We start from the raw sequence: 25,129 nt of genomic DNA on the forward strand, positions 1-25,129 counted from the left end.
GTGGAAGGATCCGAGCTGTGCCACACCTATCGGATCTCAGCGCTCATTTCATGCAAATGCTTTTAGTTATGCTCCTAAGGCTCACAGCCACTTATTAAAATCTCCTGAATTTTCAAGTCTTTTTGCTGGTAAGTCTTCAGAGCAGCAGTCAACAGCAGAATGGCAATCATGGGCAATCACTGAGAGTTTAGTTATGTTACAAGTTTTTGTGAGGCACTTCTGACACAGTGTGATGCCATTGTGGGAAGACAGGCCACCAATTAATGAAAATCAGCATGGCTTCATCAAGGAGCATTTAACAATTCTAACTGACATAAAATCATAACATGGTTCATATACTCATTACTGAACGCCACTAATTGGTGTGGGGAGTTATGCTGTTTGCAGAAAAAAATATGGAACTTATGAATTGTTCTGAGAATATTCCACAGCAAAGGTAGCAATAGCATTAGAAACACAAGCAGGCTTTATACACTCGAATGTGCTTCAAATAGGCTTTAAATACTCAGCCTCACAGTTTGTATCAGAGCCGTATTTCAGAATTTTGTCATCATCTGTTGACAACCATCTGCTTCAAACTTCTTACCGCCCTAAGAGTGGCCAAAATTGGATACTGACAGAGAGAATTTCTGCACAGAAAGCAAACGATTCACAGGACAAAATAAGTGTCAAAGGCTGGAGACCTGGACACAGGGGCCCAGAAATCCAAGGTAAATAAGAAAATTACAGGAATTTAGATCTGACACTCTCCTGTAATACTACTGGAGATGCAGTTCACAGGTCTCTGAAAATGCAGAAGTACCAGATTAGTTGACACCAATTCTCCAGAGGAGTATAATCTACAGAGTAAATAGGTAATATTGTGTACTGTCAACTCTACTCAACTCACAGCCACTGGAAACCCAGAGAAAGAAATGTAACACAGCGAGTGCAGGCTGAGGAATTCATTCAGGTAGGTCTGTACACACACACTGACCTGAATAGCTTGCTCCAGTTTGAAGAAATGTGATAATGGGCCACTTGGGTGAGGGCATCAGATTCTATCTGCTGAAAAAGGCCCTGGTACTCCTGGTTTTGCTGTACTTAGCACAGCACCTCTCATGTCCCCTTCTACAGCTCTACATACACATGTATATTTGTGCAATATATTCTCACAGAAGTGTTCACAGCAGCCCTACAGCATCACCTGCTCAGGTGAGCCTCCAAAGCATCTTTTTGCTCCAGCACAGAACAGCTTTGTTTCTGAAGGCACACACAAGCTGTAGGCCTGGGACAGCACTTTTTTCACACTTTTATAATCCAGACCTGCTTCATCTCCCTTGCACAGGATTTAACATTGCAACCTCAAGAGTTTTGCCTAAGACTCTTTACTGTAAGATACCACTATGGAGAAACCATTTGCTGCTCACCATTCTTTCTGAAATCTAAATATAAAAATAAAACACTTGGCTTAGGACTTGGGCTCAAGGAGAAAAAATTCCACTTTGCAGCCTTCCTCCACTCCTTGTACTCTTAAACTCCCACTGCCTACAAACATCCCTCAGGAAAAGCAACTTCAATAGCTACACAAAATAAATCTAGTTTAAACCAAGTGTTTCTGATGAATTTGGAAGGCAGGCCAGTTTCCCTCCAGGAGATATATGACTGTCAGCACTGGAGAACACACAGGCTTGACATACCCCTCATTAGACTTTACTAAATACTGCTGGAAAAACAGCTGCTTTAGGACAGGTTCCAAAAGAAGGTCAGTCATGCTCATCCTTGGATAAATCTGCAAAGATTCATAGGGAGCTGATGTGCAGAGTGAGAAGGCGCCACCTTTATAATCCCTCCACATCTCCAAAGCCAATATACATTTTTTTATGAAGAAAAGGGTAGTGCATCATGTAGAAGACCAGCAGATCCTTCTGTATAGAAAACTAGGTTTAACCAACCAATGACTTGCAGACCATACACATCTTAGCATATTGAGTTGTCTGGAATTTTCTGACCTCACAGGAAGGCAGTTTCCTAGCAAAATCAGATGTTTTTACATGAAAAAAAATCAAATTAACTTTATTAAAATAATTCATGCAATAACTCCTCTTCTAGAGGGTTATTAAAAATACTAAAATGAGAAGTAATCATGCATGTGATGCATATAACTTAAAATTAGAGAAGAAAAATATGAACATGCGTTCAGTTTAAGAAACCCTACAAAATTGAACCAACTATTGGAATAGAAATATTTCAAGAAATAGGTATTTCTTGCATATAAGTCATAGGGCAATACAGACAATGTTATTTAATTAGAGGTCATCTAATAAAGAATTTCCAGTGAAATTTTAATAAAATTTTTAAAAGTTCTTGTATACTTCGATGCAACCTGATTCTATTACAACAAGAGCATAACAAAGAATCCATTGACTTCAGTGGTCTTCATGGAGGTTTGAAATCTATTTGTTTACAAAACATTAAAAATGTTTTGCTCCAGAGAGGAAAAAGTCTCATTGGCAAATGACACACTTTGATTTCCTAAGCACACAGCTTTACACAAACTCCAATATACTTCAGATAAATCAGTGTATGTTTGCATATGCAAAAGAGCATCCAACCAGCAATGAACTTACTTTGCTCTGTCTTCTTTTATCTTCCCTGCATTTGCAAGCAAAAAGAGGAAAGTGTTTTGTGGAGATCTACCTATCATGTAGAAAATTGTTGTGATTTTTTGTGATCTTCTGGCATTAGCATAACTTTTTCAAACTCACTTTTTTTTGACTACACAACACTACAGCATTTCTCCAAAAAAAAACTATACACTAAGAGAGATGTATCAGAAATTGTGGTTTTTTTGGTACTTCCAGTGCCTTAGAATCATTGAGAAGAACTTTGCTTGAGGAAAAATGCTTTCCTGCATGTTAAGGGAGGTGGAGACTCAAGTGTTCTACACCATATCACAGCCTCTGAGAAAATTATAAACAGCAGCCCAAACTATTTGACAATATCAAAGCTGTATTTTAAAAAGTAGCACTCACAAGATATTTTTGTTAGTTTCCGTGCAGGTAAATTACAATCACAAAGTTTTATGAGAAAGCCACATGGGAATTGTTGTGGGAGCACGTCCATGTGTTCACAGAACAATCTTCTAGACAGAGCACCTCGCATCAAAACTTCATTTGCAGAGCATTGCACTGGCATTTGTCTTGCTTGCACACAGCCCATCCCACCCCAAAATACCCCTGCAAAAATCCAAACTGCACCTTTTCATTCTCACTGCTCATTCGAGGAAAACCAGGAGTGACTCATGAACTGCTGTTAAAAACAGAGCCCTACAGCAGCGAAAACTTTGAGGAATTATAGATATTATTCTGATGGCTTAGATTTTAGCTTCTAGCACTTATTCTACTGCACTTGAAGCGCAAGTCATTCAAGAGTGCCATGCCCAAAAGTTACCAAGGGATGTCCTACAGACAACCAGGCAATAGACAGCCCAAAATACACGGGTATTTCCAAGAAAAGGAAATAGTACATCCTTGTTCCTGCAGTGAAGCTGAGTTTCAGCTGCCTGGCTCCTCTGGAAGGCCTCATCACTCAGCAGGAAGCAGCAGGAGAGGTGTTTAGGAGCACTGTCGGGTTGGGAAGAGCATTTCAGGATGCAACGTACCATATCTAGAACTCGTAATGCTGTAATCTGTTTTTCCGCCTCAGAGAGCTAGGCTGTATTTCCAACTGCTTGGAAATAAAAATCTCCAGGCGTACCTCACTTCCAGCCTGGCATTACATCATCTCTAAAAAGCCCTATTACTTAGCAGCACGCTCTGCATATTGCAGTGTTTTGTTATTAATACACCATTGCAATTTATAGCAAAATGGTCAATAAAAATGCGGTTTCTGAAGAGACAAACAGCCTTCTCTCCAGCATGCAGCCCTGCCCTCAGACTGCCAGGGTTCACAACCACCCCACACAGAGCCCAATTCTGGATTTACATACTGCTTGGGAAGCAATGACACATCCAACAACAAATTATAATGGGCTCATATAACACTTCCCAGGTACAGAGAGAAATCTTACTCCTGCTATGTGGATCTTGCAAATTAAATCAGATTAATAACATGGTGAACGTATTACTGGCAAAAGCATGTGTTTATCTCTAATGATCCTTCCCAGTTGCCATTAAATCTAATTAAAAGGCACTGACTGAGTTTTATTGGAATTCCATTACTGAGGTCTAATCCTGCTCTCCTAGAGCTCAGCACCCCTGGGAAAATGCCCTTCCCTCCTGCAGGGGCTCCAGAGCATCCTCACCAAAGGAATCCTGTCAGCAGGACCACGGCTGGGCTGGGCAGCTGATTCTACAGCAACAAGTCCTGGTTATTTCATTTTACCAACTGCTTAAACATGAAGATTTGTATCACTTTGCAGCATGATGTTTTGGTACATCTTGGGAATTTGTCCCATTATGGTCAACAACTGGCTAGCTAGCTTGGAAAAGTTTACAAATATTTTCGTCTCTTCGATAGAGATAATTTATGGGGGAAAAAAATTCAACTTGTTCAATTAAAAAGCAAACTAGTGGGTTGGACAGAAGGTGCAAAGTCATTATTTGAGTAATTATATTTTTAAAGAAACCCAATTAGTTCCTAATTGCACTTACAAATTTAAGACCTAGTTCTCCAATGTCTACACTTAGCCCAAACTGACATTAAATACAGACTCAATAGTCTGTATGACTCGCTTAGAAGTAGCCAAGTTCTGCTATTTTCATCTTCACTGTTCATCATTAAGAATGTTTTGAGGAAGTGCAATTAAAATGAGTTCTCTAAGCAAATTTTTTTTTAATTGCATTTGAAGAACAAGACTATTAAGCGACAGATTAATGCATAAAAACTAGGGAAAAAGCAACAACACGCTGGGATTCCAAATATGCTACTGTAACAAAAACAACGTTCTATTATCTAAATTGCCAGCCTTTCTAGAGAAAGCCATCATTCTAAATTCACAAGTTACAATTACGTAAGTCCTTTGAGCCAGTGCAAAATGGAGAAACCAAATTTCTTCAGCTTCAAATAAGCAGTAAGGGATCTGTAAGAAGTGCTGGAGGAACATTCACTTCCAACCTGCAGACTGAAGTCAATGTGAGTTTTGCCAGGTTAAATGCAGAGAGATTGGGGTCCATATGAACCTCAAAGGTCTGGCATGGAGTCAGATTTACATAGCAGCCGTCACACAGCTCTTCAAAGCAAGAACTGTGTGAAGTGAGAGCTTCTCTCCAAGCCTTTGGAGGACAGCTCCTTCAACCTGCCACAGCTCCAGCAGAACTGCTGTGATAAATTAGTAAAAGGCTTGCTGCAGAACAAGTTTACACATAGTCTTTTCACATCAAACACCTAGTTTTGAACTTTGAAATGCAGCTTAGCCTTTAAATAGTTGGTGCGTTTCTACCACTTTCTTTTTACTGAACTTCAGCTCTCAGAAGCCACTGAAAGAACAACCCAGGTAAGAGAGAACATGAACATCAGTTCACAGAAACCCACACATAGAGCTCAGGCTCCAGGAGTGCCAGGGGTCTGTGTGTGCACTCACACACTCAGCTGAGGGCAGACAGACAGCACTGAGTGCCTCCAAAACCAGCCAGCCACTGAAACTGTGCTTGTGGACATCTCCCAGCTTTTCTGACTTGAATTAACCCTTATCACACATCCTGAAAAAAACTGTCCCAAATTCCTGGATATATTTTCACCCTCCTCTGCAATTTTGCCTCTCTGATGATAGGCATGTTTTTAGGTAATGTTTTTTTTTTTTTTTTAGGGTAAATAAATAAACAGCAAAGTCACTGTGACATTGGAAGCATCTCTTTTGCACATAAGATACTAATACTAATACTGAATATCTATGTTCAAAACATAACAGAGTTAACTATGGGAACATCCACCTCTGTAGTACAGCTCAGAAACAGCTTTTGTAGGTTTTTTCAAGAACACTTTCCAACAGATGGCCAAGCTGGAGCTCAGTCTGGTGAAGTGCAGCAGTGCTGGTACACCCAGTTTCCAGCATTAAGCTGCTAATAATGACAAAGTTGTGTTGTAAAGGCTCCTGGTGCAGAGTCACCTGCTGTGGCACCTCACCAGGGAATGAAGGCCATCAGCAATCATCCCAAGGAGACAAATTTATTTTGCCTGGTTTGTGTTTCTGCCACAAGGTGAGAAATCCAAACTCCCAGCAGCCTGAACTTAAGCCTGAAAATTCCATTTCAAAGTAATTTGCTTCTAGATTTCACTTAAATACGGTCAAAGGACACTGCAAGAACAATAAATTCCCTGTTAAGTGGGATGAAGACAGAAGTTTTGGAAGTGTTTTTGGGACTGCAAAAAGGAGTAAAATTCATGAAGATTTGTCGTTCCTTCAAAAAACCAGTTTTCAAATTAGCAAAAAAATATATAAAAAGCAACGTATGATGTGCCATCACCCATGAACTTGAGTTTTAAGTTATGTGACAACATTTTCCCATCCCATATAAAGTCTCCCTTTGCAGGAGCACCTCTTGTCTGCAAGACTTTGCTGAGAAGCTGTTTCACCATGCCAGCGCCTGCCTGTGAGCTCCAAAACACTAAAACCACACATGAAGGAGTGGGAGAACACAGTGGCTCAGTGCTGCTGACAGCAGCGACGTGCCACCAAAACCCAACACAAACAAGCCTCAGCACAGACAGCAAGTCGATTAATAACGAGCAATGCAACTCATTAATACTGGTGTGGATACATCTCACTGACAACACCGAGATTACCCAGTCAAGCTCCCATTATCCGGGGCACCTCTGCAATTTGGATCACCTCTAGGTAATCACTCCAATTAGGGCACTGGATCCATGTAATGATGCTCACAGCAGCAGACACAAAAATCCAGGATGGCAGGGAAGGGTGTGGGAGCAGGGTGAAGCTCCAAGGCTGGCAAGAGCTGTGGGAAGGAAACGCCCACAAGAACCAGAGAGCACCCACGGGCCCTGTGAAGTTCCCCAGAGCGTCTGCAGGGAGGGCAGGTAACAAATGTTGCCTTCTCAGCTTCCCAAACTGTTTGCAAGGTTTTCCTCAGGCTCCGTGAATTCATTTGTTGCAGCTCTACTGTGAAGGAGTTGCAGGTGTCGCAAGGAATGTGGGTCCATCCGTTTCCTTAGGAAGAACTGACTGAAGCAGAAGGAAAGGAAATCTCCTCTCTGTGGCTTCAGTGGCACAACCTCTGCTGCAGCAGGACTTGGCCCTCATCCTACCACACTCCCTGGCTGGATTCCCTTCTGCTCACTTCCCTTTTTCCAGCTCCCCCTCTCCATATCATTCTCTCTTCACAATTTTTTTAATATACATGAAGTTAGAGGAGCTTTAACCTGGCTGAGGACCTGATAGGACTGAAAGAATTTAATTGTATTTCAAACCCAGACAAAAGGGCTTAGATAATTCAAACTTCGCTGGGGTTCCCCTCCACCTCTTTTTTTTCCTCCTGATGTTGCCCACTGATCTAAGAGAAAGTGTTACCTCTCCCTACAGCACCTCACCAGTGTGTTATATTACCATGGCTACCACAACAGTGCTATTAACACAACCCATGACATTTTCCCAATTCTCTTATTACCTATGGCCAACCTCAGTGCATTCCAAATTTCAGTGCCTTTCACATACAGTAAGCTTAGCATGCTCCAGTGACTCAGAATTTCCTCCTGTAAAGGAAAATCAGCTTGGTATGGTCAATAATTTTTGCACTGTATCATAAAGTTTATCTGATGTGCAAATGTAATTCCCTTTCTGGATGCCTCATCCTGAATCCCTTTTAGGTTGAGACCACTTGACATTTTTTGTGAAACAAAATGCCTTTTAAGTCATAATTTGTGCATGCTCAGTTTTGATAAGACATGACATTATGATATGATGAGTTAGTTGATTCTAAGTAAATTTGATTTATCCCACTTTTGGGGCTGGTATGATTTACAAGGATGCTGCCTTTTAAGATAGGATTGATTTTAATATAAGCTGGCAGCACCTTTTTTTTTTTGGTGAAACACTAAAACAGAGATAGGTAACTATGAAAAATAAATTAAAAAAAGGTAAAATTAAACAAATTTAAACACCAGAAATTAATATTCATGCATAATTGGCACTTGCTTACCGCTATGAAGGAATACAGAGCAACAAATCAGTTTCCAAAACAATTCCACAAAATGTTTGGAACTTTGATTTTTATTCATAAAATCAGATACAACCTACAGTTGCTAAAATCTAATCTGACCATTCTGTGAATACCATGGAAAGTTCTTGAAATATTTTCCATCAAACAAGCACTACCACGACCACGAATCTTTGTGAACCAAAGCAAAAGCATATGTACCCTTCATAAAGCTGAAAAGATTTCCTGAGACCCTTTCCTCTCTGGCTGTTCAAGTGCCGTTCTACGGAACACTGTGCTCATTTCCTCGCAATATCCCTGCACCTTGTGATGCAGCGTTTTAAACATGCAAGTTTGCGATGCTGCAGCAATACTTTCCTCCTTGATAGGTAGTTATTTCTCATTTTCGCAGCATGAATCACCTATGTAATTCTGATGGCTACGCGGGAAAGGGACGGCAGAGGTTTGGTAGTTCGACTGAAGCAGAAATCTAAACCCCATACCGACTGTGCAGAGGCATCCGCACTCACCCAAACGAGTTGTAAGCAGTTAGTAAACAATTTAGTAGGTAATGTGTACGTGATGGAGAGGAGATGGATGTCTAACAGTGAGAATTCAAGGCTTTAGAGAGTTACTGAAATCTACTGAAATCTAACTAAACCCTCGCAGAGTGCGTACATCACCCAGGGCATCTCATTCATGAGACCACGCAGTTCGGGAGCTGAAGGGCTACGAGAAACCGACAGACAATTTTCTGGCGAGCGGGGTTTTCTACAGCGCTAGGAAAACCTGAGTCAGAGCAGCACACCGCCGTTCCCGCACCTGAGCCACACAGAAGGCGGACTCGGGCTATACTTAGAAAATACCCAATTCAAACATCTCGCAGGATGATGAGAGCGCTCTGGTGACTGTGCAATAAGCGACACGAAACCCAGAGCCCCGCTCCGGCGGGGGAACCGCGACCCTCTCGGATTGGGGACTTCTCTGAGCAGAACAGAGTTGGAAGTTCCGCGCTCGCCCACCCCGCGGCTGCGGGACCCCGAGCCCCCGTGCCCAAATCCAAGTTCGGGCGCTGAGCGAGCGGCAACTCGGGGACATTGAGGAGGGAACTTTTGGAAGGTTGCGGGGAGCGGAGGGCGCTCGCCCTTCCTGCGGCACATCTCCGCCGGCCGCAGGGCTGCCTCGGGGAGCCGCGGCCGGGACCAAGGGGGTCGCCGGTTCCAGCGGCTCGGATCGCACCCCGAGGTTCGTGCTCGGTGAGGCCATGGGGACCACTGGGGACATCATCCCGCTCCTCGCTCCCGTGTATTCGCCGCCGCCAAGGTTCGCCCCCAGCCCGGCGCAGCGCGCCCGCAATCCAGGCGTGCGGGAGCGCGGGGATGGAGCGCAGGGACGGAGCGCAGTGAGGGGTGCGCTCCGCGGCCGCGCCCGTCCGCGCAAGGCGCAAGGGAGCAAAACTTCCCGAGCAGAGGCGGCGGAAAGTTCCGCGGCTCCGCACCCCGCCGCGGACGCGGACGCGCCTTACCTCCGCGGGCTGCCGCTGCCAGCGCCTCGGCGACGGGCGGTAATCCCCAGAGCGTCGCCAGGGCCAGGAGGAGCGCGGACATCGCGGCGGGCGCGTGCGGGAGCAGAGGCTGAGCAGCCGAGCCTGTTCTGCCGCGGGCGCGGAGCGGCAGAGCCTTGTGCGGGCGGGGAGGCGCGGCGGCACCGGCGGCACTTGGCGGAGCGCGGAGCGCGGCTGGGCTCGCCGCACGCAGCGAGCGGGCAGCGCGGGGCGCCGGCGGCCGGCAGCGCCGCGCTCCGCCCCGCACCGCCCCGCGCACCGCCCCGCGCCGCCCCTCACGGCCCCGCGCGCCGCCCCGCGGGGCCCCGCGCGCCGCTCACTCGCGCCGCCCGCTTCCCCCCCCCACAGCCGTCGTCTCCCCCCGCCTCACGCGCGTGCCGGAGGCGCGAAGCCGCCTGAAGGGAGGCGCCCCTCAGCCCCTCAGGCCGCCCCGCGTGGGAACGGCGGTGCGCTCTGAAATTTGAGGGCTTGTTAAGGCTTTTTTTTTTTTAATAATTCGCAAAGGCGAGTGAGGCTGAGGGAGAGGAGTGAGTTAGCAAAAAGAAAAAAGATATATATATATTAAAAATAAAAAGAAGCCGCCTCAAGGGAGGCGCCCCTCAGCCCCTGGCCCGCCCGCCTCGCGTGGGAACGGCGGTGCGCTCTGAAATTTGAGGGCTTATTTCAGCCTTTTTTTTTGTTTATAATTCGCAAAGGCGATTGGGGCTGAGAGAGGAGAATTGAGTTAGCTAAAAGAAAAAAGATAAATAAATATATATATAAAAAAATAGACACCCCACAAGCGCTTTTTCCGTGTGAAGCTGAGGGATGGCGATGATGAGCGATGAGGTGCGCGCCGCCTCCGGCTGTGAACGCGAAGCCGTCGTACAAAGATGCCCAGGTAAATTTCGCTTTGGTTAATGACGCTCCACGGAATCGCCGGATGTTTTGTGGTAAACACCAAAGCAGGATGTTTTGTGATAAACACTAAAGCAGGATGTTTTGTGGTAAACACTAAAGCCCATCCATTCCCAGCCCTTTGTCAAGGGCAGGGACACCTTCCAGTAGACCAGGTGGCTCCAAGCCTCGGCCAACCTGTCCTTGAACATGGTTTTGTTTTTAAGTAATTCACAGACAATGAAGGTAGGGGATCACGCTACTTTAACAACACAACCAATGACCGCTCAATCTTCTCTAAGTGTTCTTTTTTGTCTTTAGGTAAGTCTCAGTTCACAGTCGATACTGCCTGTTTAGACTTTATGTAGGAGCATTACCTTGAAATGGCCCCATACCAAAACTAGTTTATCACGTCTTCACACATTTGTTTTCTTTTTGTAAAAAAAACCAGACCCTTTAAAAGGTGAAAGGTGATAAAGCTTCTACATCATCCTCAGATATTAGTTTTCTCCAAAGACAGCCGGGTGCTAATATTGATGGCTGAGACCTTCACATTCCAAGGGTAAAGCACCAGCTCTTTCACCTTCACGTTTATATCCACAGCACAGAACCTAAATACCTTTTATATGAAGCACTGCGGCCAAGAAGCCTCCAGGACCAGACAGACCAAGCAATGCTGAAGGACAGAAAAGTACACAACGTGGTATATCAAATATTTCATTATATCTGTTGAACTGGGGGAAGTTCAGTTGCCCAAGAACTGAAGAGTCCAGTCTGGGTCCCAGAGTCGCCTCTGAGGTCAAGGACTGTCAGGACTCACAGAGGGTTACAGGTTTGCTTGTTGACAGCAAAGGATTTACAGCCCAAGGGGAAAATCCAGTTGGATCAAATTCTGCATTCATCTACTACCTTTAAAGCTGTGTAATTCACCTACAGTCAATTAGTATTTATACAGCCATAACTGAGCAGAATTATGGATCCCAGAGTAGAAAACCTTTGCTAATACAGAAACAGGTCTGAATAAAGATGAAAAAATCTGGCAGTGTCCGTGGTCTTGGAAATCGGTTTCTTTTATAACCAAAATGAAGTCATGCTGAATGTCACACTGGAACATCATTCCAGCGGGTTTATGGAAGGGATTGCTCTGTGTCCTGCCTCAAACCCCCCAAGCCATCACCATACGGCTCTTAGGCGTTAATTGCGGCTTTATTTGAGCAACCTATTTCATTTCAAATATGAAAATGTGCAGACGTTCGAGCAAAGTGAGAAAAATGTGTGAAGGAAAACAGGGAATTCCAAGTTTTAAGGAACTCCTCATTAAATCAGTGACATTTCCCCGTGCCAGGACTGTCACATGGTATAAAGACACACATTCACAGCGAGCACGGAGCACGCCGTCCCGGCATCCTCAGGATGTGGAGCTGTCTTTGCAGAATCGCCTTCCTTCATCTTGGCTTCTCGCATCTTCTGCAAAATTTTCAAGGTCTGCAGGGTTGCAAGTGGTGATGCTTTTCCCCAAACATTATTATCTGTTAATTGGCGTGCTGCCCTTTAGTAGCTCCTCGCAAAAACGCCTCAGCTAAAATCCTGCTTTTCTACCATCTAATTTGCTCCTTTTCATTCTTATTCCTTACTTGTTTAACAACAGTCCTCACTACTCTCCGTGAATAATTTCCTTTAATGATACGGTGCCATTTAGTGCCCATTTTAAATATTAGCATTTATGAGAGACTTTGAAGAACTGATTGATCTTGCTTTCAATACTGCTGATCACATATGCACATAAGCTTGTTAAAATATTTAAATTATATTTGTAATAAAAGTCAATGGCCTCCTTGTTTACAGGACATAAAGTTTTGATATGGAGTAGGCAGTGAGAATTATGACTTAAAACACAATTACTGATAAGTAATTATTTTTCAAATTGCCTAAAAATGTAACTTGCTTTAAGATAACACCATGAGGCGAGAATTCTCATAGAAGTCTCATTTTTAAAATACAGGCTGTTGAATAAATAAAAGTTGACCTTTGATAAATCATTCCCCTCAGCCTCATTTCCATTAAACATCAATTGCTGTGAAGTGTTGGAAGGATGGTGCATCTCTATGTGATGGAATGGGATGACCTCAAGAGTACAGTAAAAATACACACAAGTAACTGCCACTCTCATCTCTCCTTTCCACATCCAAAAAAGGCTGCACCAAGAACTGTATGAAAGTTTTAATGTATATATTCTATGAATAAAAAAAAAAAAGTTTGCTGAAATATTTGCTGAAATAATATTCAAGGCAGTATCTGTACATGTATTATAATTCAGATGCTCCAAGCCATCACCTGCTGGATGACAGGCGTTTTAACCTCAGACTGGAGAAAAAGAGGGGAATGGCAATGTTAGCTGGAAGCAGTTTCTGCATTCCCAGCCTTGCTGTTGCTGTTTGAATGCACACAGCTGTGTTCAGATTTCTGTGTGGTGTCTGAATGTCGAGACACGCAGGACCAGAGCAGGTACACAGCTCAGGAACCAGTCTGGCTTGTCAAATATTTATTGAAATCTTCACTCAGTCCCACTTGAAAAATCCAAATCAGAAGCACTGGAGAGTTACACAGAGAGCAGATACAGTGGAGAGCTACAGAAAAGAATCCAGGGAATGTCTTTTCATTGCTACAGCCAAAAAAAGGAAGTGAATTGCATAGGAGACTAGACTGAGATACTTGTCAGAGTTAAATTCAAAGTTAAAACTGCAGTTAGAGATCTGTTCACACTTAGGGTACTTTATAACTTCTTCCTGGTAATCAGAGTTATTAACACTGACAAGTTAAATAAATTAATTCATCAAGCTATAGAATATTATGAAATCTCTTATTTAGATAAATTAAACAAAGTAGAACCAATCATTCATACTTGCTGGTATAATCCAGCACAGGAATATTAATTATCACCAGAAGGTAATTCGGGCATTAGTCATTATAAAAATGCCTGGACTGCATCACTGAGACCTGGGTTGTGCTCTTGTTTATTGCGTACCAGCCACAGCCTTGAGTGGTGGTGTGGGTGGGCAGGAATGGTGGCATCAGTGCCTGCTGTGCCAGGGGCAGTGGGGACAAAGGTTGCTGGCTGGTGTGCAGCCCTTTGCAGAGCATCCCAGTGCCTGGCCTGGTTGCCAGGGGATGGTGCTGGCAGCCAGACCAAAGGCGCTCGGGTGCCCTGCCCTGTCCCACCACGCAGAGAAAAGTTGCCAGGCAGCAGCTGACACAGGAGCAGAAAGAAGGGAGAAAGTATTTGAGAGGATCGAAAAGAGAAGAAAGACCAAAGATTAAAAACAGAACAAAAAAACTCACCCCATCTGAATTCAGAGGGTTGCATTACATGCCATCCCTGCTGGAGAAAACATCCCTGAAGGAATTTTTCATTACTGCAGTGCAACGTTGGTTTCATTATTAAAGACTTTCTGAATGTGCATCTCCAACAGCTGCAGGAAAAGTTCTCCATGTGTGAGCTGTAATGTGGATATTTGCATACCAAGTGTCATGGATGGAAATTGCTGCCTGGCATTCCAGATGATTTGGCCTGGCTTTAATACATAAATTGGGAGGTATTAAAAGCCACATAAAACCAGACCAGTGTGAAGACCCTGCCTCACAAGTGCAACAATAAATGAGACAAAGAAAAAGGCAAAGTCCTAAACCTGGAAACCATGACCTCGATCTGCACTAAGCTCCATCTTCCAGCTATTGTAAAGAAATCCTGACTCTTTTTCTTGCAAAACTCTTGAGAAGTGGTGCTGGCCCACACCAGGGGAAATGCAGTGAACTGATGCAGCTCTGCTAAAGGACAGCTCAACACCAGCTTGTGGTACCCAGACATCTGCTCAGGACAAGTGACATTTTGCAGTTAACTGGACATGCTTTAGTGAAGGCATAAATGGGAAATCTTAATGCTGATTGCAAGGTTTGATTCTCGTAAAAATAGCCTCATAAAAGTTATTAGAACAGAAAAGAACTCATCACCTCTCAAGTCTGTTTAAAGGACAATTTTGAGACACATGCACAAAAAAAGTATTTCTTTCAAAAGAAACTTCCAAATCGTTCTATTACTCAATAAATTAAGACGTTTATATAAAACAGGCCAAATTCCTTACCCACCATCCTGCACGCACATGCAGGGAGAGATGAAATTTATTTCCAATGAGTGGAGTAGAAAGTCTTTGTCCAAAAACATAATGTTCACAGTCACTGCTCAGAAAAAGTGTGAGAAGCAGAAAAAAATATAAAAAGATCTGGTTCCATCTGTTTCAAACTCACATTGTAAAATTTGTGACCAGACCATGTTGCAAATTAGCCAGTTCAAGGTACTTCCTTCATCAGCTTATCACAAAATAAATATGCTACATAGCTCTGAATAACTAACATTACCTTTGTTTAATATAATGTGATTTTCTGAGATGGTGGATGTCCAAATTGAATCTCCCAAATACCCATGAACATGTGCTTAATCATGAATCTGCTCTACATCTTTAGTCCTGAAGGGCCAGTTACTGAAATTGTTGAGATTTGGACAACTAAGTGTGTCTCCAGTAGGACCAAGAGGTAGCAGAGACAGCCAGTCCTACCATTAGTAATTTAGGATTAACTTAATAATTTATGGCATTCACACAACACCTACTCAAAAACCCACATGAATATTGCCAAAGGAGAGAACTCATCTTTTTTTCTTTCCCTCCCCCTTTTTAAATTAGATCTCAATGCAACTTATTTATGAAATTTTCAATTTCATCATGCAAGAGTTGTGAAGTAAAATGTACAGCTTTATCTACCTCTTTTATTTTCCTAAACACAGCATCAGGAATAACCTACTAGGGTCTTTCTTAGTGATGGCAAATGAATAAAATAATAATAATAATGCATAATGCATAATGTCTTTGACAGCAGTCATTATCCATTTCCACAATCTCCTATTATGTTCCCATATCTTACTGCTCTCAAAGATCATATATTTGCCATTTGCCAGAAGCACAGAAGGAATATCTTAAAAAAAGGGAATTTTTTTTAAGACTTACACCTGGTGGTGCTGAAATTGGAGATACTTGTGTTGTAAATGAATGCTATTTGACAAATATCAATTGTGTATTCCCAGTCGTGCAGCATGAGAACAAAAGATGGTATACCACAGAATAGGGGTGTCTCTCTTGACAAACCTGGGGAGCTCATGGTTGTTTGGCATGCCCAGGAAACACATTTCTCCTTATGCAATAAAATCAACTGTAGTTGATATATTTATTATTAAAAAATTACAGTTGCCACTCTCTGTTGTACATTGGCTCTTCACGCCAAAATGATCCCAGCTTGAAGCAAGGCAGTGATGATGCCTCACATTTGTATTTTAGGTGGGAAGAGCCCTCCCTTTGCACTCCAAGCCTACCTCCACAATACTCAATTCAGCAGCCTTAGAAACTCAGAACATTTTCCCTTCATGATAAACCTTAGACACTTGCATTACTGAAGGAGCCTGTAGGAACACTTTCCTTCTGGCACATTATTTTTCTACAGAGAAGTGGAATTTTACTATTTGGATGAAGTTGAGCCCCGTGGCTGGTGGTGCATCAGCCCAGGCTCTGTCCCACCCCTACTGCAGCAGCATCAGCACTGCCTGGCCAGGCACGAGAGCTTCTGTGCATGACTGTTTGCTATCCAAACTTCCTTTAACTTTCCCTCTAGGAGAAATTAGCGCTATTTACCAGTCTGAGATGTTTGGAAAATTATCCTGCTGACAGATATTATAGTGACTTTTTACTCTCTTCCTCCAAAATGTATCAGAATGAAAACTTACGAGTCTGCACCACAGCGTTTCAAAGGCTAAACGAGCCTCTCCCCGACTACAAAGCAAATTATTGTGTGACGGCAGCCAGGTGCCAGAGCAGGGTTTTCATTCTGGTTTTGGGCTAAATCTGATTAATCATAAAACAGATCAAATAAAAGAACATCTGGTACAAGATTTTTGCCATCAGATAAAGGCTTTACAGTGGCGGTCCAAATGACTGCTGTGGCAAACAGCCACCACTACAACAGTAGGCAAAATTTTCCTTCATGGAGAAAAAAAAAAAAAATCAAAACAATTTGCATAAATAATTGTTTCACTCCATAAAGTCAAGAGCAGAGCATGCAAATGCCATTAAAGTTTAAAACAATCCCAAAAACTCGGTAGGCGAACAATAATTGTCTCTACTATTGAAACATCATGTAAAAGGTACCTTGTTTAGAATTTAAAAATGCAGACAAGCTCCACAGTCTGCACGATGCTCTTACGCTTTTAGCATAATCAGGCTCTGAATGTCATTTAAATGCACCTTTTAATATAATTTTGTCTTTCATCGGGGAATAGGAAGGCTGTGACAAAAAGCGGTTTAGTTTATTTTCCTCACTTTTGTTCCTTTTATGAAACGTAATGGTAAAATGTGCCCCAGGGTCTGCCCCATCCCGGCGCGGACGATCTGAGAAGTTTGGGAGGAGAGGGATCTGTTTGCAGTCCTTGAGTGCCCCCCATAGGCTACTGCTCAAATCATCGCTTTAAACTAGACTCAAACCCAAAAATTTTCCCATTTTGTGGGAAAAGGAGCATAAAATCTTAAAATCGAAGTCGTCCCCCCCGCAATAAAATTATAAATCACAAAAGAACATTACAGTGATTTACATAACTGTTGAGTCAGTCACTATTTGCATTGTATTTTATTTTTTGAGTAGTCTGTGTTTGGTAGGGTTAAGGCTTCAGATAATTCTAAACATAATTTATTTCAATGTGGCCATTCAAATTGAAAAAAAAAAATAATAGAAATAGCGTATTTCAAAAAGCATGATAATTAGTTTTCTAACAGAATTAACAATTAATTCAATTTTTTATGGGAATAAAAACTGCAAAAATCATACTCTAACTTGAAATAATATAGTTCTCAAAATAAGATAACTTATATAAATTCATAAATTCTATTAGAAATTTTTTAAAAGCTAATTATAATGAATACTTTAGAATCAGGACTTTTAAACTTCTGTAAATATTCCCTCTTTTTATAATTGACACTAAAATATGTTGTTCTTTTATCTGTGGTTGATGTTAAAGAAAACCTCACACTTTGTAGATAAAGAAACTTCCCAGATATGACCTTGGCAAGGTCAGATCCCTCCTTGTCACGTACCCACCCTCCTTTGGAGCATCTCATGTCTGCACAAATGCACTTAGGGAGCATGAAGAAGGAAAATGGTGGAAAAGGAAGGAAAGGAAACTATTGAGAGAAAAAAAATAACTGGGACATAAAAAAAATTCTGTGGGTGCAGTCATTGAATAATATGTTAGAAGGTGATTCAGAATGGAACATAAACCCTCTGAGGGGTTAATTCCCCCAGGCTTATCTGGCTAATGCTGTTAGGGAAGCACAGCTTTTACTCTCATGTCTGTAGATGGAATAACAATGAAACACAGAAATTGCTACATGGAGGAGAGGGAGAGCTGAAAATGAGAAACAAAAGTGAATGATGCAGAGGGAAAATCCAAATTCAACTTCTAAACAAAGATCACATTCATCTTTATTTATCTCTTCCTTGTAACAGGAGCAGGTAGATCGGCTAACAGTGCAGGTGCACAAATCAGAACAACGCTGCTCTGTACATTGAATTTAATCCCTGAGCTAAAACTGCAGAGTAACTGCTCCTATGCAATGACTTTGACTCTCCTGGGTGTGAAGTCCAGCTCATTTGCTGTTACTCTTCTCTCACAGGAGAGACTTCAGCTCACGTGCAAGTGGCTGATGCAGTGGGACACTCAGCAGCCTGTTTCTCCTCCCAGGCTCTGCAGTGCACACTGAGTTGGTCTGGAAGAAGTTTCTTTAAACCAGTTGCTAGACAGATCTTGACTGACAAGAGTTTTGCAGTCACTGCCTGAGCTTTTAGAAGGATTCCTCTGAAAAATATGATTCTGATTCAAAATACTGATTTATTCCCTTTCCCTTCTCTCTGTCTCCTCTAAAGGATGGGTATCCCCCTCCTCTGGCCAGGACACTTCTTTACCTGGAATGAGGATACAGGTAGTGCTGGAGGGGGAAAGGAGAGGAGCAGAGAGACAGAAGACCTTTATGTTGAACCAGCTCTGTGTTTTGGTGATCCTGGTTAAGGTGGGAACTCACTTCAAAAACCTGAGCAGCTCTTTCATGGCTTGTGTGCTACCTTGCCCATCTAAAGGGGGAGCAGAGCAAGCTGTGCACTCATGCAGAAATGAAAGGGCACTGGATATTAGGTAATACCCAATGACAGTTACACGTGCAAAAATCTTCAAGGGCTTCAACATCTTTTTGAATACAAGCACAGCAGCAAAAGAGAGCAAATGATGTCAAAACACACGTGGATGTCTGTGGGTGTGAGGGACCTGGCCTGAGGTCATTTTCAGCTCTAATCATGAGTATATGAATATAAACCTCTTCTCCAGTCCTTTTCCCTTGATAGCAACATACAGTTCTCTGCACATGTAGAAAATGGGGCTAAGCTCCTCTTCTCCATGTGAGAGGGACACAGTTCAGCATCTGCCTGTACCTTTGCAAAGGACTTTCAAGGATACTGTCATATAAGTCTGAAAGGAAACTTGCAGCAGGATGAGAGAAGAAATTTCTTCATGGATAAATAGCTAGGTGATTAGAAAAAAGGGCTACCAGTAAAATATTATTATTTTCTCAGTGAGGAAAATGGAAGGCAATCCAGGAGTCCCTAAGGATATTTCTGCAGCATCACGTGCAAGCCAAGAACACATCTCTTACATTTCTTACATTGGGGTTTACACTGTCCTAATACATGCAGAAACCTTGTGTAAACCAGTAACCTGGTGCTCTTCCTCTGAATGAGAATGCAGGGGATTGAAGAATGAGGAAATGGTACAGGGAGCAACAAAAGACAGAAAGGGAAACCCAAGAAATGTGCAGAAGAGAAGGTCACTGGCTACTGGGCCAGTTGGGAATTGTGGTCCTGAGGGAAACATTCTCCAGCTGATCTGAAAAGCTTATTCAAATTTTTAAAAAATATTTTAAAAAAAGGAAAGGAGAGGCAGGAATGGGAATGAATTATCTGATGGAAAAGTTGTTAAATACCATTGGTCTGCAGGAGAATTATTGAATGAAGGGGTCCTGCAACTTTCAAAATCAGACCTTATTTACCTCTTTTCTGTCTTTTTCTTTGCAGCAGAATACACCCTGAAGCTGGCACTTAGCCAATACTTTCAGATTATGAAAACAAACTCAAACTAGCAGATTCCTCCCATTAACTGGTTCTGAACACTATATTTAAAGGGTAGAAATGTCTGCCAAAGAAACCCAGAACAAACAACAAAAAACCCAAGACACAAGGGACCGTACTTATGTCTTTTCTCAAAGTAAACAAAAGTATCTCTGCAAACACATAAACTAGGAAGGAGAAAGAAACATTTAACAATATTAAACACACTTGGATAGAAAGCTTAATTCCTTCTTTCTGAAAAAAAATCGACAAGGGTAATGCTGTAGCAGGACACGTGGCTGGGATTATTTGAAATGAAGGCAGGAAGATCTTGTAGTGCCCTATGGCAATCCATCTGGGGAAGATTTCAAAAATACTCAACACTTACTTTAATATAGTCTGTCCCAAAGGCAAAACTATTTGCTTTTCACAAGGATTTTTATGAGCTACATCTTAAAAGTAATCACTGGCAGAGATAATTTATTGTTAGCCAGGGAGGATATTGAAAGGCAGGGGAGCTATTAATCATCTATGCAGATATGGGTGAGATGCTGGCCCTATGGAAGTCAATAGTAAAATTCCCATTGACATCTGTGAAGCTGGGCTATTACTCTCCATGCTGGAGGTTTAAGTGTTTGCTCTGTCTATTAGGTCAAGTTTCTCATTCGCATAATTTTCTGATTTATAGAGTTACGCCGGGCTTTGACCGAGGGAATATCTCCAGTTTGCTGGAATAAATGTTTTTCTGCAGGAGGACTGCTTCAATATTTATAATAGGAATTGTTTCTGTGATACAAGGTGCAAGCATGCTGTAAACATCTGGGTGTAGAGGTGTAGTCAATCTTTGTTCAGAATTGTGAGGAGGCTGTGGCTGTGTTGAGTGAGACATTGTCACACTTTCCTCTTGGCAAGTCCATTGGTATTTAATTTTGCTTTCACTGGGAAAAGTTCACAATGGAGCTGTGAAGTACAACACACCAACAGCAAGTCCAATAAACAATCCCAGAAATATCTACACTCAAAACGCTTTCATACAATTACCAGTTTCCTTGAGCATAATCCATGCCTTTTCTGCAAAGTGGGGATATGAACCCCAAGAGCTAACTCTGCATAAAAAAAGAAAAAAAATGCCAGAAAAAACACACAGCTTCAAACAAAGCTCTTCCCTTTTCTGTTGGAGAGGGTGATATGTTTCATAGCAGATCACTTGGTGACATTATGCCACTTAGATGTCATGATCAACACACTCTCAGTCCTGCTCAATATTTAGATTCTTTGTGAAATGTGTTGTCGATGCTTCATAAAGCTCCATCTCCTCTGCAGCCATAAAGGATGTGATCAAATTATTTCTACCTGCTTGTAGACAAAGTGCTCTGGAGGCATCATTTTTAGTCTCAGCCCATGGGAACAGAAGTGATTAAACAATTGCTCTTTAAAAATAGCACCACACATCACCAGCAGTCCATCGCAGAGTCAGCTGTAAACCAGCAGCAGCAGAGATGTTTGTTTTTACCCTCTTCTGGGCTGTCGTTTCAGACAAAATATTCTCTTTCTCCAAATTGATTTGTTCTGAAAGCCCAAGTATATTTGTTTTCCTGAGCAAATCCTTATGATTAATAATAGTAGGTGAGAGTTATTCTGTGTGCTTTATTTTAATGAATAAAACCCAAATCACAGGGAGGTTTGTGTTCAAACAAGGCTGGAACAAAATTCAGTGAGAGATTTTTGCTTTTCATGTGTCTTTTCTTTGGTGTTCAGGATTCAAATCTGTAGCACCACACTCTAAATGCCTATATGGGAAAAGCAGGGTCAGGCCCTAGTGATGGATTAAATCTCACTATCCAGAATATTTGAAATTGCTGTTTTGTTCAGAAACATGAGGCTGATAAAATAAACGATAGCCTTATCTGTGTATTTGTTTTCATGTATATTCAAAACAGGCTGAAAATCCTGGTCTCTCTTAATTAAATCATGAATAAATATGAGATTTCCTCCTGTTAAAGCCCAGCCTGAGCTCAGACTTTCCCCACCAGGCAGGGTTGGATTGTGCAGGTTCAGCTGGCTGAGCCCTGTTGTCAGCAGCCTCAGTGATACGTTCAGAGTGCATGATCTGGTCTGGCACAATAGAGAATGAGATCCATTGAACAGGATCCTGGTGCCTCAGAGCCTGGAAGTCAGATTGAAAAGATGCACTGGCCTCCTTCCCATGACTGTGGGATGTCAGTCCTGGCCTTCAGAACAATGATCCCACTTCTTGGGACCCACATTCCTTATTTCCATCTCAGAGAGGAGCATAAGGAGTCAGGCAGCACAAGGTGAAATCCCAAGGTTGGGGACTCATCTGAGCTTCCTAAAAATACAGCCCCACCTCTTTATTCCCTGGGGGAGCAGGCACATGGAGCAGCCAAAGAAGCTGGGACAGCAGATCTGGACCAGCAACCAAACCCACCAGGTGAACACCCAGATCTCAGAGGTTTTGGCAGGCACTGTTCTCCCCACCCTCAGGTTCCATGCATGAGCTGCTTTCTGTCTGTCTGTCTGTCTGTCTGTCATCCTGTGGCTGGCCACCCATCCATCCCCACTTTGGGAGGGGAGATGCTCCTGGGTATGGAGCACATGCTGCTGTTCCCTGCACGGTGCAGAAGGCAGGCAGCAGCAGCAGAGGTGGAGGGTGGATGGCACGGGAAGGAGCAGGAGGACAGTCCAGGCCATGTGATCCGTGTTCGGCACGCAGAAAGGCATCAGATGCAAAAAGCATCTTAATTATGGCAATTCAAGGCTGAAGTAAAATTGCCTTCCTAATTTTGGAGAGCGCTGATAGGAAACACCCACCCTGCTAAGGCTGGAGCACAGATGGAGCTGGACTGCCAGAGATAAAGTCATTCAAGGGGGAACGTGGAAAGGGCAGTGCCTTTGGGGCAAGATCCTGCTCTTTCACTGGATGCTGGCCTTCTGCTAAAACTGTCAGGCGTTGCCTTTCATTGCCCCAGTTTACTAGTTCTTTCAGGAGAAGAGCTAGGGAAAAGCATGATTTTCTGGATCAAATATTTCCCATTTATCCAAGCTTTTCCAAAGAGCAGCTGATTTCAGTGCCTGTGTGGCTCTGTGAAAAGGCTGTGACAGTTTGTTCCTCTGGCTTTTCCATGCAGTGCACAAAAGTCTTTCCCACTTCCCCAAATATCCATATCCGCAGAAGTACATCACAAACCAATATTCATGTAGACTTCCAGAGCACTGCAATATCCTTAGAGGTGAGGGAGATTCCCAAAGGAGATGACTAACCCTGACTTCTTAATCAAACAGCAGAGGGTTGTAATGCAAACAGAAATTCAGATGCCATTTTCCCATCCCATTCCTCTGTGTGTTAACCCTCAGTAACACCTGATCTGCCCACAGGCTGTGGAAAGAAGGGCTGGCTGTGTCCTGCCTGCACTGCCCTCAGCTATGGAAGGCAAAACTCCTTTTATTGGATGGCATGGAGAGGATTCTGAGCCTGACAGGAGCCATAGAGGCCAGCACCCAAGCAAGGGACCTGGACAGACTGAAAAAGACGTGATGGCAACCTGAAGAAAAACACTGAATCAGGGTAGGAGCTGCCTTTTGAAGTGCATTGAACACACAATGAATGAGGAATAGTTACAATTCTGAAGCCAGACCATAAAAGCCATGCTCTGCCACTTGCTGTATCAATTTGAGGCACTTTAAAATGTGCTGGGGAATCAGTGTGCATATGGTGAAATGTGAGCATGCAACCATGCAAGTGCATTTTTGGTAGAAATGGAGGCAGGGAATGGGGAACCAGCTAAACATAATTTTATGCTACACTGAAATACTCAATACAGGAAAATGAAGGTCATATTTTTTTGTGTGCATTTGTCAAGTCCAGGCCAGATTTAACAGTCCAAATTTGAGTTATTTTTCTCCCTTACTGTTCCTGTGGTAGAAATCTCTCACACATGTTGTAACAGATTGTGTAATGGCTTTATTTTCCTGTGGACAGCATCACTTTGGTGCTCCAAGCCTCATCTCCAACCCCCATCTCCTTATCAGGTGAATCTCCACCCTCTCATGATGCTTCTACATTAAGTTGCATCTCTTGGGCCAATTCAGGACACTCACTGTCAGCAGCACAGTACACAAATTTCAAATTAGCTTTCAAAGTAATCAGCAATTTATCATTTATTTATATGTCCTTTTTCTATCTAGCTTAACATTTAAGCATTAAGATAAAGAAATAGTCTTTGAGTTTACTATTGCATTTCACTCAGCATAATTGGATGTATGAATCCTCTTTTGTTTGATATACAAAGCTCTTGTGATGGGGTGTAATTTCTGCTTTTAGCACATTTTTCTTCCTGAATTTCACTAAAAGGAGTGGAAAAAAAGTAGATGTGTGTCATACAGAGCTTTTTACATTATGGAATTCATAACCCTCATAGGACAATAACATAAATGATGCATCATCGAGTTCTGCATTGTCTGAGGCACATACCTGACACTGACAGAGAAGAAGCTTTTCTGAGTAATCCTTTCACACCATCAGCCTTGGAGTGGCTCTGCTGCCCTGGGCAAATCTCCACCCTCCCCAGTCACACATACAAAGGGGTCCTGAATGTTCTGCAAGAGTCACTCTCAAGACTTTAGAATTCAGCCTTTTTCTGTCACTCATGTAACATCTACTTTTCAGAAGAAAGGCTGCTGCTGTAGCTATTTTTTTCTAAAAATGGAAAAAAACTTTAGTTCTGTGCTTTGTTACTGGTGGGTTTCTTTTGTTGTTTGTTTGTTTTTAATAAAACTCTTCCTGTTCACACCCCATTTCCCATTCTTGTTCCCATCCTGGCTGCCAATGGCCCAGCGGAGGCTGGCAGAGCCACTGCTACTGTGGAAGGAAGAGGCAAAGACTTGTCCCCCTGCAGAAACCAGTCCACGTGAAAATGCCAGGCCACCAAAACTGCTCCTTGTCAGCTGCAGCAGGAACCATGAGCTGCTCAGCTTCACAACAGAGCAAAAGTGACAAAAGTAAGACTGGTTTGTTGTGTGGCTTGGTGGCTGTGACTTGACAATGGAGGAATTTTATTAAATTCAGAAACTTTGAAGTTAGAAGGTATCTGGAGAGAAAATAAAACCTTGACCCTTTTACAGGTTAAAAAAAGAAGAAAAAGGAGATCTTGGAGAACAATATCTAAAACAAACAGCTTGGAATACTGGGTATTAAGGACTTATTTGGTGATGGAGAGGAAAACTTACTAGATATGAGTTCCAGTAATAGCTTTCTATAGCAACCACAGAAATATGAGAGAGAGAGAGAGAG

The 25,129-nt window shown here is 42.6% G+C and overlaps 1 protein-coding gene across 1 annotated transcript in view; it reads right to left on the reverse strand.

Moving 5' to 3' along the window:
* The window catches only part of LRP1B (LDL receptor related protein 1B), a 642,008-nt gene extending 632,178 nt beyond the window's left edge, over nucleotides 1-9,830 (reverse strand). Inside the window, exon 1 of the mRNA XM_058028149.1 lies at nucleotides 9,658-9,830. Within this exon, the coding sequence (XP_057884132.1) occupies nucleotides 9,658-9,739 (82 nt within the window). The 5' untranslated portion in view covers nucleotides 9,740-9,830. The remainder of the gene's footprint in view (nucleotides 1-9,657) is intronic.
* Between the last annotated feature and the right edge of the window lie 15,299 nt (nucleotides 9,831-25,129).

The sequence above is a fragment of the Melospiza georgiana genome, chromosome 7 (genome assembly GCF_028018845.1).
Source record: "Melospiza georgiana isolate bMelGeo1 chromosome 7, bMelGeo1.pri, whole genome shotgun sequence".
In the NCBI taxonomy this organism is placed as follows: Eukaryota; Metazoa; Chordata; class Aves; order Passeriformes; family Passerellidae; genus Melospiza; species Melospiza georgiana.